At 39.1% G+C, this 14,936-nt stretch overlaps 2 protein-coding genes across 2 annotated transcripts in view; one reads left to right on the top strand and one right to left on the bottom strand.

Moving 5' to 3' along the window:
- MONOS_4687 (putative Ubiquitin carboxyl-terminal hydrolase) overlaps window positions 1-12,844 on the top strand; it is a gene marked incomplete at its 5' end in the record, with an annotated part of 32,823 nt that extends 19,979 nt beyond the window's left edge. The window contains one exon of the mRNA XM_067874780.1: window positions 145-12,844. Coding sequence (XP_067727264.1) covers window positions 145-12,545 — 12,401 coding nt within the window. The 3' untranslated portion in view covers window positions 12,546-12,844. The remainder of the gene's footprint in view (window positions 1-144) is intronic.
- A 1,831-nt stretch (window positions 12,845-14,675) lies between these two features.
- MONOS_4688 (uncharacterized protein) lies at window positions 14,676-14,936 on the bottom strand (the record flags this gene model as incomplete). The annotated part of the gene is made up of 1 exon (XM_067874781.1): window positions 14,676-14,936. One exon carries the CDS (start codon window positions 14,934-14,936, stop codon window positions 14,676-14,678), a length of 261 nt encoding a protein of 86 aa, XP_067727263.1.

Here is a 14,936-nt window from a genome sequence, read left to right as displayed (position 1 = left end):
TTTCCTCTCTCTTCCCTCCTCTCCCTCCCATGCCCCTTCAGCCTTATTTCGCTTCCCTTTCGCTTCTTCCCACCCCTTTCTTGTCTGCCTCACTTGCTTTGCTGCATTCATTCCTGCTTTCTTTGCTTTCTTTCATTGTCCCAGCCAACCAGGTTCATTTTGTTAGACTCACTGCTCTTTTCCTGCTTCTGCGTGATTTCGCCTCAATCGGCTCGTTTTCGTCGCTTTTGCTGCTTTCTCTCTCTTTTCCAAAGAGAATAGAGGAGTTTGTGACAGGCTCTCCTTCTGCCTCATCTGCTGTGGTGACTGTTAATTCAGCGCAGCCTTCTTCTGCTTCTTCTTCTTCTTCTTCTGTTCCTTCTATTTCTCCATCTCCTCTTCAAACATACTCTTCCACTTCTTCTTCTCTTTCTCCTTCTTCTCCTTCTTTTTCTTCCTTCTTCCATCCCATTCCAACACAATCTCAATCTTTATCACAATCTCTATCACAATCACAGACATTCCATTCAGATTCGATGCAGCAGCGCAGTTTCAACGACGAGTGGGCAGGGTATGTGAAGACAAACCTGAATGAATGGAACAAAATGAGAGAGAAAACAATCTTCAAAGAGACACTTGGAGAGAAAAGAGAAGAAGACAGAAGAGGAGAAAGAGGAGAAAGAGGAGGGAATAACAGCGACAAAACATTTGATGATAAAGCAGGAGATGTGTTTAATTCAACAAGCAAGTCAACAGAAATACAACTGCCTCCTTTGGATGAAGAAATCGAAAAAGCGGTTCCAAAAGAATTGGTCAATGATGCTGTTTTGAATTCTTCTTTCTCTTCTTCGTCTTCTTCTTCGTCTTCTCCCCCTCCAAAATCCACCAACCCCATTTCTCTTTCCTCTTTCCTTTCCTCCTCTTCTCTTGCTGCTTCTGACTCTGTTGCTGTTAGAGATGCGTGGGAAGCGATGATTGGGTGTGTATGTAGTGTTATTGGCCTTGCTGGAAAGCAGCTGATTGCCCTGACATACAAAGAAAGAACATTGGCACATGCATTTAGAGAGGAAGTGGAGGAAGATGAAGAAGAAAGAGGAGAAAGAGGAGAAGAAGAGATTTGGGTGGAGAAAGAAGGAAGGAGAGGAAGGAGAGGAAGAAAGAGAAGAGAAGAAGGGAAGAAGAAAAGGAAGAATGTTGAATTGGACGCAGATGAAATGTTGCAATATGAAAGTGGAAGATCAACAAGCGAAGAAAGCGAAACAGAAGATGAAGAATTTAGTGATGAAGAGGAAACGGAAGAAGAAGAGAAGGAGGAGGAAGATGAAGATGAAGAGGAAGAACAAGAAGAAACTGATATGAAAGACATAGAAAAATATGATGAAGAAGCAGAAGAAGCAGTTGAAAGCATTCATGTGATGGAAGGAGTAACAATTACAAACAAAACGGATGAAGAAATTGAAGAAAGCAAAAGCAAAGATGCAGACAATGAAAATAACATTACCAATAATAGCAATAATAGCAATGGAGAAGAAGATGAATGGGATGGTGTAGAGGAAGAAGAAGACGAAAAAGAAAAAGAAAAAGAAAAAGAAAAAGAAAAAGACAATGAAAACGATAAAGAAAGTACAATTATTCATCAACCTTCTCCAATTCCCTCAGCCACATCCTCATCTTCTCTCAAAGAATCTCTTTCCTCTGCTTCCTTTTCCTCTGTCAGTTCATTCAAAATGCCCTTTTCTCATTCCTCACCTTACAATCTCACAAAAAGAGACGCTCATTTACTCAGTCTCTTATCTTCTCTGCGAAATCTCTTTCATCTCTCTTCTTTGGAAACAGACTTCTTGTTTGAGTGGCTTTCTCTACCGCAGCCTTCTTCAAAGGAGCTGATGAATGAACTGGATGAAATAAACCCTTCAAAACTGGGTGTGGAAGAAGAATTTGAGCTCTCTTTTCTGCCTCAAAACATCGAAAAGAGAGAAAAAGAAATGAAAAAACCGCTCTTGCCGAGGCCAACTGCACCGTTTTTGTTGGATTCGCAGTATGCTCTGGCAAGCTTAACTCTATTTCCTCTTCTCTTTCGAGTTACTTCTTATTCTTCCTCCTCTTCCTCTTCTTCTTCCTCTCGTCATCGTCCTTTCTCATCCAGATTGCGTTCTTCACCAGTTTCCTTCTCATCCTCCACAACAAAACTATCTTCTCCTTCTCATTCCTCCTCCTCCTCCTCTTCTTCTTCTTCCTCATATTACCCTCTCTTCATCCCTGGCGCCTCCTCCACTCTGCAGCACACATCCTTCTACACAGCCCTCTCTGCTGCTTATCCTGCCGTCACCCTCTTGTCCACCATCACCGACTTGTTCCACAACACTCAATTTCTCCATTCTGCGATGCTTTCTGGTGTCTCCCCGCCTCTCCTCGCGGCTGCTGTTTATTCGCTCTCTGGCCCCTCTGTTAATGGAGGGTTTTCGAGCATTTCTGTTCCCATCAGCTCTTCTCTGCATTCACATCATTCATCTTTCCTATCTTCTCCATCATCATCATCATCATCTTATTCTTTCCCAACCTTCATCTCCTCCTCTTCACCCACTTCATCATCCACAACCACATCCACAATCACAACCTCAACCACCACAACCATCACCCTTCCTTCCTCTCCATTCGACCCTCCATCCATTTTGGAGTCCTTCCTCTCTGCTCTTTTGCGCCATGTGGAGCAGTCCCAGCCGTCTGACGCTGTTCTCCCTCATCTTTCTGTCTTCTGGCAACTCATTTCGATGAGCTCACGGAAATCGTCCCATCACGAAAGAGACGCAATTCGGCTGGGAATTCCAATGAGACTCTCAAAAAGACAGTTTTTGCTGTCGAAATGCAGCAATTCTCTGCTTTCTCCACTGAATGATAGATTAAAGATGACATCTGCAACTTCTTCATTGTTTTATCCATATTCTTCTTCTTCCTCTTCCTCTTCAACCTTCTCTTCTCTTTCATCATCATCTTCTTCTTCTACCAATTCACTCTCTCCCTTCACATCCATTTCCCCCAACTTCTGTGACATCCCTCAAACCCTTCTCTCCCTCGTTTTCCGCTCCTTCGCCTCGCTCACCGACTACAAACAGAGCCCTCTTGCTGTCATCAGCCATCTCTATGCAGCAGCTGCTGCTGTTTCTTCTTCTCCTCCGCTCCGTCTGCGGCTGGCTACTCAATGCAGAGCAGAAATTGTGCATGTTGTGATTGATTCGAAGCACTGGAGAACAAGAGAGGCAGCATCGAGGCTGCTGAGGCTGCTGGTGGTGGATGATTCAGTGAGCTGGATGAGGAGGAAGGAGAGGGAGAAGGAGAAGGAAAGGGAAAGGGAGGAGAAGAAGGAGAAAAGGGAGAATGGGAAGGTGAGAGAAAGAGGGAAGAGAAGAGAAAGAGAAAAGGAAAGAGAAAAGGAGAAAGAGAAGACGAATGAGAAAGAAAGAGAAAGAGAAAAATCAAGAATTATGAAGATGGAGCGAATGAAGCTGCAAAAGGAAGTGAAAGAAAGAAGCAGAATGCAAATACCAACAGAGCAAAGCAAAGAAGCTGATGAAAGCCAATCACAAGCACAAACAATAACGCAACCACAACAACAACCACAAATTCAACCACGAACACAAACTGAAGCAGAACCAAAATCACCTCTTCCATCAGTTGTTAGCACAGAATCATTCACAACTGACAAACAAAGCGAAGACAAACGAAGACATAACAAGCGAATCAAAACATCATCTGCTCTTTCTTCATCCAAAATGGACAAATTTTTGGAAGAACAGGTTTACACTTATTGTGACCCCGATTTTGCTGCAGGTGCGTTTTGCCTTGTGGAGAATGCGAGACACGAAGCAGAGAAACAGGCAGAGTTTGAGCGGTGGAGATGGGGATATGTGGAGGAAGGGAAAGGGGAAGAGAAGGAGAAAGAGAAGGAGAAAGATGTGAAAGATAAAGGAATGGATGATGAGCAGGAGAAGATGAAAGAGGAGGTTATTATTGAACAAGAAGAAGAAGATAAGAAAGAGGAAATCAAAGAACAAAATGAAAGTGGAGAACAGAAAGAAACTGAGGCAGATAAAGAGAATGAAAAAGAGACAGAAAAAGAGAACGAAACCATTCAACCTCAAACAACACACAAAAAGGAGAAAATTAAACGTAGAAGTTGCGTAACTCATCCACCCACAGCCTTTTTGCCTCTTCTGAAGTGTTTTGACATCGAAACGCTGTTTGAACAGAGTTTGGCTCAACTTGTTCCTCCTTCTCCGCTTTCAATTGAAAGAATACTGTTTGATAAAAGCAATAGAAGAAGATATTCTTTGCAGGATAGCGAAAAGAATAACATGTTTTCTGCCGTTCAACATCAACCTCAGACAATTTCATCATCGTCATCGCCGTCGTCGTCTTCTTCATCTTCACTCCCATTCTCTCTTTCTCTTTCTGAAACTTCCTCCTCCTCTTCTTCTTCCTCTTCTTCCTCCAAAGAAACCTTATCCGGTTCGAATATTCTGCTTCTTCTACACCGCATGGCCATTCACGATGCTGTCCATTCCTCCATCAACAGCGCTTGCTCTGCCATCGAACTGATTTTCGCTCATTCTGCTTTGAATCGCTTGAAGGAAAAGCGCATCAATTTGCACAAAGAGAATGAAATGAACAAGAAAAAAGGCAATTTGGATGACAACAACTTCTCATTCTGTTGCTGCTGTGGAAGAAGACAGCATGAGCTGAAGCTGCCAGAAGAAGAAGAGATTTCTGTGGCTGCTCTGATGGAAGGTGTGAAGAGGACACTAACAGTGACAGAAGAAGAGAAGAAAGGAAGAGTGAGCGAAATGAATGTTGGAGTGGTATTTGGAAAGAATGACAATGAATCAGTTAATTCGAATGTAGACAAAAAGTCGAAGAAATACAGAATAAAACTAGTGAAAAAAGGGAAAGGAAAGAAGAAAGACGATAAAAAGGAGCACAGAAGGAAGAAAGAACAGCTCAAAATTGGCGTAGAAGACGGTTCAACCACGAAAATGGACGATGAAATATCGATTTTCCCTGTTTTGGGCACAATTCACAGAGAGGGAGATCGGGAAAAGCGGAAAGAAAAGCGGAGAAAACGATATTTCTGCCGGACAGATGAAGATGATGCGTTTGCGCCTTTTAAATGTAGATGTGAGAATGAGTGTGCTTGTGGGTGTCTTTGCTACAGCCAGCTGAATGATGAATGTGTTGTTTATGAAAGTGAAGGTAAAAGAGATGAATTAGATTATGTGGAACAAGTCAACAATTCTTTGAATTCTTCTTCTTCTTCTTCGTTTGTACAGTTATTGCCTTCCTTAACTTCTTTCACTCTGTCTCTTTCTCTTCTTTCTCTTCTCGTTCCTCGTATTACTCATCCTCGTTGGGTTCAATCGCTCAACTGCTTCACTTCCACCCAGCATGATTCAGAAGTTGCATTCACACAGCATTCTCTTCTGTCCAGTGGCTATTCCTATCCTGATTCCCACCTCCCTGACAGACACCAGCCAGCTCTCCCTGAGCTCGAACTGGTCGAAGCCAGGAACGTGATCTCCATCGCTGAAGATGTGTTTGGCGAGAAAAAGAACGATCTGCTGATGCGAATGGGATATGGAGCATACATGACGCCTTCTCCTCCTCCTTTGACAGCTCATGCCCCATCTGCTCTGCCTGCTCCTTCAATGCTCCCAGTGAAAGTCGATTCAGAATCCAGAATTCTCCTCTCTGACTTCAACTCAGATACCCTGAAAAATCTGTTGAAGCAGCCTCAATGTTCAACTTCTTGCTTTTCGTCTTCGATGCTTTCAATATCTTCTTCAAACATGTCATCTTCATTCTCTTCGTTTTCTGGTCAGCCTGAAAGCTCCTCTTCTCTTCTGCAGCGTTTGTGCTCTGTTTTATCGTCGCAGTTGGGAAGTATGTCACAGAAATTGAATGATGAGCAGAAGTTTTGGCAGTCTGTTTATTCGTATTCACAAAGGAAGATATCTCCACACTCTTCATCTTCTTTGTCTTCCTCTTCTGCTTCCTCTTCCTCTTCCTTATCCTCATCCTCTTCTTCAGACCAACCAATTCAACTTAAAGTGGTGCCAATTGACAGCTATGCACAGCAAGCCATTCTGATGGAGATTATGAATTCTCTTCCTCGCCCTGCTCTTGCTGCAAGCATTCCACACACAAATCTTATCAATCAGCACAATTCGCCTGCGAATATTCCGCCAAGATCAAAAGTCAGAGCTTCGTCTTCTCTTTCATCCTCCTCCTCCTACTCTTCCTCATCATCCTCTTCTTCTTCTTCTTCCCAATTTGCCCCGAACTCTTCGTCTTCCTCTATCACTTCTGGGCAGCGGCAGCTTCTGCAGTGTTTTGTGCCGCCTGTGCTGAACAGCGAGCTGAGGGACATCCACAAAGCAGAGTCGATCATCCGCCTTCTCTCTTTCCTTCTGGTTGACTCCTCTGACCTCTTCCTCGTGCTGCATGTGCTCATTTACCCTGTCTCACTCGTCGCCTGGCTGTGCGAGTTCATCTTCTACCGCATCAGCATCGCAGCAAAGAAGGACTATGATTTTTCTGTGTTGGCAGCATATTCACTCCTGAATCACTTGTTTGTGCTGAGCAGGCGCGCCCCTTCTTATAGAGTGATTGAGCGGCTGAAACGAATGAAGGCCAGAAGAGACAGAAACAGAAAGCAGAAGGAAGAAGTTAAGGATCCATTGGCCGAAAGCAAAAATGGAGATGAAGATGAGAAGAACGATACGAAATCTGCAATATCGGGTTCACTTTCTCGATCGCAGATCAAATCAAAGGATATTCGAATAGACGACTTGTTGGATGAAGAAGTTGGCTCTCCAATTATTTCGTGTCTTTCCGACAGCGAACTAAATGCAATGATAGCATTCCTGAGCAAAAAACCCTCTGAAATGGTGTCTGACTTAGCTTCCCAGCTGTTTGCCCAGCCTTCTTTCAAGCACATGTTTTCTCCCCTGGTTGTGTCTCCTTGGCCGGCATCTTTCTTATTCACAACGCTTTGCGGAAGAAGCTTTTCTCTCCAGTTTCTGAACACTCCTGTGCCATTCCCTTGGTTTGGAGCAGGACAAATAGCAAATCCGCTGCTTGAGAATGAGTCGCTACTTGGCAAGTTTGCAGAGTCAATTCAGCTGCCAAACCAGTTCCTGATAATTGCATTGAATGCAGCAGCACATGACATAACTGTTGTGGGAAAAACTCGGTCGATGTTTTCGTTGCAGGCTCCTTCTGCTTCTTCCTCCTCCTCAACAGCTTCTATTGCGGCAGAATCACCTGGCTTTGGATTAAATCCAGTTGCAGCTTCGAGGAGTCAGTTGGCTTCGATGAATATGAATTCGCTATTCTCACCATTTTTCACAGACACACTTCTGCGGAATGTGCTTGATTTGTGCACGACAGTCATTTTATCTTATATCAACTCCTCAAACATGACTTCTGCTTCAATTGCTTCTCGCACCATATTCAACAGCGGATGGGTGCTGTGGATGGCTGATCGCTGCTTCACCCGCTTTGTGATGGTTAACACAATGAATACGAGAGAAATAATCTCAATTGCCAAAATGACTTATCCTTCGTCGTTTGCTGCAATGTGCGGAAGCAGAAGGGAAGGAAATGAAATTAATGGTGGTTCAGTAAGAGCAGCTGATGTGTTCTGCAACAGCTCTGCATGGTTTGAAAATGGAGATGATTCGGCGCCTTCTCTGTTCTTCCATCCGCACACCACAACATCTTTGCTCCGCTTTTTCCACGCTTCTGCACAAACGTCGAATTTCGTTCGGCGGGGAATTCTTTCGCTGTGCCTTCGCAGGCTGAACATGTACCACCCTGCGATTATCATATCTTTGCTTTCTGCTGCATTGATTGAACCGCGTGCTTTGGAAAGGGGAAAAATATGGACAGCTGATTTCGAAATTCCGCTTGTGAAGCAGAATAAGAAAGATCAAATCGAGAACAAAGAAGAAGAAAACGCAAAAGAAGAACCAGAAGATCAAATGCGGAAGAGGAAAGAAGCCGAAACAGGCAGAGATGGGAAAGGAAAAATCAAAGTGCAAAAGGATGTTAATGTGGAAACAGTTCTTCCAAACACAGCTTTCTATTGGCTTGCACTGAGCGAAGACGACTTGTTCAATCTCTTCCCGCCTCGTCTTCTTCGCTGGCTTTCTCATCTCTTGTCAACAAGAGTGAGGGATTTGTATCTTTCTCCAAGTCAGTTAGATGAATGTTCGAGCAAAAGAAGTAATGATGCTACTAATATAACTTCAAGTGAATCGTCAGCAAGTGCGCTTTGCTCCTCTGCAATGAATCGATCAGAAAATGGTTTTTGCCTTCTTTTCCACAATTCTGTTCGGAGGCTCCTGTTCAGCACGATTCAATCTTCAGATCCTCCTCAACTGACGAAATCACTTGCGCACAGTTTGCTAACTTCATCTGAGAATAATCAATCGCTCCTTGATGGCTCAGAAAAGCAATGCTTTTTCGCGATGAAAGGGATAGACACGAGAAAGCAGATCAATACACAAAGCAGCAAAAACTCTGTGGATCAGTTTATATCAACATATGCTTCTTCTTGCTGGATGCCATCTTCTCCGTTGCACATCTATTCTCTTATTCCTATTTTGATGGCTGCAGTTCTTGCGAATGTGGAACGAGAACAGCATTTGGGGAAAGATCGAGACAAGTTTGTTGCGCAGTGGCTGCTAAATGGAGACGAAATAGAAAAAGAAAAGAGAATGAAAGAGAGAGAGAGAAATAACGAGTCATCGGACAATATTCAAAAAGAAGAGTCCAAAGAACCGAAAGAAGGGAATGAAGAAGAAAAGGAAGAAGATTGGGATGAGGAAGAAGAGGAAGAGAGCAGTGAGTCAAAAACTGAACAAGGGCCACATAAAGATGATTCTCCACTCTTAATGGAATCAGAGCTTGTTCCAAAATATCCTCCATATTTGGCAAATCCTTCAAAGAATGCAGCCAACACAACAATTGGCTCAGGATTGGCAGGTTCAAAACAGCAGGTAGATTTGTACAGTTCGAAATGTGAATCGGATTCAGCTGTTTCTCTTCAATTTCCTGGTGGAATTGACGTTGCTGCACTTCTGCACTTAACTCTGCCAATGTATCCCACAATTATCCGGACAGCTGCTCTCTCTTTGATTTCTGCAATTCTTCCTGCTTGGAACAGAGGAGCAGAAATTGTGTTGGATGCACTTCTTGCTGGATTAGAGAATGAAGCGTTGGTTGTGGAGAAAGAAAGGCTCAACTCATCTAGCTGTGATAAGCAAAAGATACCTGATGCAAACGAAGCTGGAACAAAAGCAGTGATTGGAAAAGATTTATTTGACTATCTGCGGCCAAGCTCAAGAAGTCAAGTGACATCATTAATATCTGACTTGATGAAGTGCAATCTTAAAAGAACCTTCATTCCGAACACAAGCTGCTCGCGTTGTGTGTATCTTCATCCAAAATATCTATTTGAAGAAACGGCGAAAATATCTCTTGTGATGAAGCAGTGCATGGTCAGAGACTGGGATATAAATATCGCTCATTATTTGGATGAAGAAAGAGATCTATCAACATTAGCGCTTACAAAGGAAGATTTTAATTCAGAGAAATATTTCGATTTCGAAGGAAATGAAACGAAAGGAAAGTTTGAGAACGAATCAAATGAACAAAAGAAGTTGATGTCGATAGAACTAGCTCCAATCATTTCCTTGAAGAAGACAGTGATTCCTGTGATGATTGAAACAACAAATTCAGCCAGTCAATCAAATGTTCAATTTAATCCACCTTTCTTTTACGATGGATGCCCCTCACTGCGCATCTCTCAGCTTCCATGCATTGACCCGTCCGAGTCAGCATCATCTTCTCAATTTTTCGAGAGGATCAAGAGATGGACAGATGAAGACAGCTCTTCCCAGGCAATTGTCTCTCAATCAGTCGCTCCACAAGAACCGGAATTGGTGATTGGACAAGCTTTGTTCTGTGACGCTTCCACAAATCTACTGAGAACGTTATTTGATAATGTTGTGAGAAGCTATTTGGAAATTAATAAAAAAGAAGAGCATGAAAATCTTAAAGATAACATGGAGATTTCAAATATCGGTTCGTGTGTTGTTACAAGTGATGTTTTTGAGAAAGAGATAGATGTTTTATCTTTTGTTGCAAGGAATTACAACACAGGTTCTTTAATCAACTCCTGCAAAGAAGGAGAATTGGGGCAAATAATACAAGATCAAAAGTTTAAAATTGAAGAGAAAGAAAGAAAGAAAAAAGAGAAAAGGAAAGAAAAAGCTTTGAGACAGTTAGAATTGTTTAATGAGCACAAAGATCCTATTCAAACAAGCATGGATCTTCAAACAAAACCTCAAAATGAAGAAGAATCTGAAAAGAAGGCAATAAAAGTTTCTAATAAGCAGGCGACTGCTGTGCAACAGTTCTTGACTGATCATTCTTCAACAACGATATTTTCCAGCACTTCTGATGATCCTCTTTCTTCAACACATCTTTTGCAGTCTTCTGAGCCTTCTTCCAAACCTTCAAGTGGTATTGTTGGTCAGCCTACTCAAAATGCATCAGATTTAGCAAACAAACAAAACTTGATGCAAACTATTGAAAAGAAAGATTCAGTGGGAAATGAGGGAAATGCACGTTCAGCTGGAGAGAAGGACGAGTCATTACTGAAATCCAAGAATTCAAATGAGTGTGTTGAATCAACTTTGAACTCAATGACAAAAGGAATGCTTCTATTTGCTGCGGTTGCAACACACTATTTATCAATCTCGATGAAGCCAAAACAGGACTCGGATCGGGAGAAATCAGAAGTGAAAGACAGTGCTTTTGCTGAAGGATGCCATCTTGATGAATTGTTCTTGAAAAGATTTCTGGAAAGAAAGGTGAGCACAGATAAAGATCCGAAAACGAATGATGATTTGGCAGAAACTTCACAATTGAATTCGTTGCATTCTCTACCAAGAACCAGTTCATCTAGTTTTGTGCGCTCTTGCTCTTCTCTCTCATTAAAACAAAACGAGGAAAAAGCATCTGAACTAGATGTCCATCCTCTTTATTGCGCATTTCCGTTCCTAAAAATGTTCGTATCCTCAACTGTTGTACCATTGCGTTTTGATAGTAAATTGAGAGGAATTATGCCATTTGTAACAGTATTGCTTTGTGATTTCTATTGCAGACAAAAAAAGAGATTGGTGTTTCTTAATCGATATAATGTCCTTGATGATGTGCATTATTCTCTGAATGAAAAAGAAAGCACATTTGCTTCAGATTGCGTTTTGAAACAAATTGCACTTGATGAAAATTCTGTGATTGTGCCATTGTACAGAAAGAGAGGGCATGATGGCGTTATGTTTATGAAGCAATCTCAGCTGTTCAGTTACTCTTATTTACCGACCGATTTTGGAGCACTTTTTTCATATTTGTTCTTTGCATCGTTTGTATCTTCCTCATCTTTTCTTTCTGCTCCTGTACAGAAGAGTTTTTGCTGCTTGCTTCGATTGATAGCGCATTCATCTGAAGTTGTGCTTCCTTCTTCTGAAATGGAAAATTCTTCTTCGGTTCATGTGATTGAACAGGAATCAATCAATAAACAAGATTGTCTGAGTTGGAAGAGCTTATTTTCTGTATTTTATTATTTGTGTGTGAAGAAATTGAAGGATCAGATCGAAGAAATTTGTGATGTATCCAAATACAGGATGGCTTTATCAGAACATCTAAAAGAGCTTTTAGAGAAAGAAAATGGAGGACAAAAATGCAATGAAATTGATGAAAGATCAAAGGAAGACGAGAATAATTTAATTGAAAGTGGCAAAACGAAAGAATTTATTGAGAAAAAGCACTCAAGCAACGATTCAGATGAGGATGAAACAATAGAAGAAGAGGAAAGCGAAGAGGAGGAGGAGGATGAAGGATACGCAAATGCTTCATCGTTGGAAAAATCAATGATACGAAAAATGCGCAGGTTTAGAACGAGATCTTCAAAATCAACAAGTTCCGTTGGTCTGAAAGTTATCGAACTTGAAGAAGAGAAAAAGATTATCGCAATCAAATTGGGAAAGATGTGGGAAAATGTCAGAATTTTTGAAAAGCGCTTGAAAATGTTTATCAATTCGTATTTCTTTGAAGTTAAATGCTTGGGGAAAATATGTGATAGCATGATAAAAAGTTTACGAGGGATTCAAAAAATGGTGAGACCAGTAAATTATATTTGTGTATATTCATCAGTAATGGATTTTATGCGTTTTGTCAAGAAGGAAGCAAAATGTGTTGAAAAAGAGATAAATTTCTCACCAGAAATGAATTGCTTGAACAGAGAATCAAACTTGGAAGTACAACTGATCGAATTGAATTCAGAGACCAGCTTAGAAAAGAAAGCACTAGCAAAGGAAATAGGAGAAATTCCAAAGAAAAAAGAAAAGAAACTTGAAGATAAAAAGGAAAAAGTGAAAGTGAAGGGGAAAGGTCCAAAAGCTGATGAGAAAAAACCTGTGAGTGCAAATTTTTCTGAATGTTGAATAATTTAATTAAAAGAAAATGAAACAAAGATGTTGAATTGTGCACTAATTTGTGTTTGATAGTTTTTGCTTCAAAGAGGCTTTTGTTTTATTTATTTATTTTTGAATAAAGAATTTTTGTTGATAATTCAATTATCTTGATTTTATTGAACTGTTGTTTTTGAGTATATGAGACAAAAGTGATTATCTTAGCATTGAGTTTAATTTTTTAAATAATGCTCAAAAATTATTTCGATATCTAAAAACTTCCATTTGAATTTTTAAGATCTGAAATTGTAAAGAAATTCTTGTAAATTAAAGCTCGCAACTTTATTAAATGCTTTCAAAAATTCATAAAACCTATCATAAATTCTGCACAGCATTTTTTTCCTCAATAGTCATGAATCGGAGAATTTTGAAAAATTTTCCATCTTCATTCCCACTTAAAAATCATGAACAAGACAATTCTTTCTTTTTGGAAGTTGAATAATGTGAATGATTGTGAAGAAGGTTTTCTGAGATGTTTTCATGAAAGTTTGTCTGTGAATTTTGTGAAGCTATTTGGATATTTTCCATTAAAAAAAAAAAATTGAAAGTGACAAGAGTTTCAAACAATTCAAGGAGGCTGAGGAAAATGTATGTTATTATTTGACTTCACTTTTATTGAAAAAATAACATATTTCAAATTTTAATTTTTTTGAAAATTAATAAAACAGTTTATTTTCATGAAGATGTGGGTGTAAATACGGACTTTCAAGCATTTTTTGGGCAAGGCGTTGAAAATTTGTTTCACTCATAACTTTTTTAAACTAGCTCAGATTTCAAAATAAATGAGATTTTCTTGTCTATTAACGGGAAACGTTGATATCAAAACATCACGTTTTGTAAATTTTAACGAATATCAAAAAAATGAACCAATTTTTTAACATATTTTCAGATAACAAAAAACTTATCAGAAGTGCATAATTTTTCGATTAAAATTCCTGAATTCATATATTTTGTCCCATATGAGAATAAAAAAAAACCTTATTTGTCCATTTTTTTATTATTTATTTATTTATTTATTTATTTATTTATTTTGTCACAAAGAATTAAAAGAAACAAACTGGAATGAAATGAAAACAAAATGTATGAAAAAATATTTGTTTTTTAAGAAAGATACAGGGAAACTTCTCGTTTCGCCAATCAGCTGCGAAAATAGCTCAGGAAGGTTTGAAATAGAATATAAAATTTTGAAAAAATCAGAAACAAAAAAAGAAAAGTTTTTGAAAGAAATGATATAAATAGAAATTATATTTTTATTTCAGAAAAAGGAATAAAACTTTATATTTTTCAAAAATAAATAGATGTTGAAAATTTAAATAAATATTTTTTGTTTACTCAAATCTTTCATTTTCTTCAAATTGCTTTATAAGTGAAACAGGGACGTCAAAGGTGTGTAATTTTTATTCTGAAAATTCATTTTTAAATTCACTTTCTGATTATTAATCTTTAAACGATTCTTTTGAGAATTCTTTTTTCTTTGAAATACTTATTTGCAAAATTTTCACTGTATAATTGAAAAAATATGAATGAATGAATAATTTTTTTTGATAAAAACAAATTAATTGATATTTATTTTAATTGATAATAAAAAATAACCAATAATTCAAAACAAATCTGATTGTTCAGAAAAAAATGAATATCCACAAACCTTTTACAAATCTTGTTCTTTTTTTATACTATTTTTAGCTTCGGTAAAAGTCATATCATTAAATGCAAATTTACATCAATATTCTCCAATTCGCTTGTTATTGTTTTTGAAGTTTTTTTTTTATTTTCACATTTTTATTAATTTTCATTTTTATGAAGATTATTTCTTTAAATATTTTTCATGTTGAATCAGTTTTAACAAAAAATTGACATTATTATCATAATTTTTTTATTGTTTTTTTGCAATTCTCATAAAACAATTTTATCCTTTTAATTTATCAATTGTAAATGAAAACATAAAAAATCATATGATATGTTGTTCTGTGTATAATTAACATGAGAGAATTATTATCAATAAATAAAAATTAAAATTCTTTATTATAAATATGTTTGAAAAAAAACCACAGCCGCAGCAGATTTCTCCACAGCCCCCACTCTGCTTCATCTTCTCCTTTCTCTTCATCTTTCACTTCCATTTCCACTTCCTCCAGCTTTGATCTTCCGCTTTATCTCAACCGCCTCCTTTACCTGCGCTAGCGCACTCAGCTTCTCCACAACCTCCACATCCACTTCACCAGCTTCTGCGCTATCTGTTTTGAACCGCCTAACCAGCTCAAACGCCGCTTCCTGAATCTCTCGGTTCTGCCATCGTGCGTTTTCACCAAACTCCACCAGCCGCAGCTGCCATTCACAGCACCACACAATCACCACCACAACCAT

Source organism: Monocercomonoides exilis, assembly GCF_001643675.1.
Source record: "Monocercomonoides exilis strain PA203 chromosome Unknown scaffold23-1346700, whole genome shotgun sequence".
NCBI classification, from domain to species: Eukaryota; Preaxostyla; order Oxymonadida; family Polymastigidae; genus Monocercomonoides; species Monocercomonoides exilis.
Note: the sequence above shows the minus strand (reverse complement) of the source record. Positions and strands in the feature narration are given on the sequence as shown.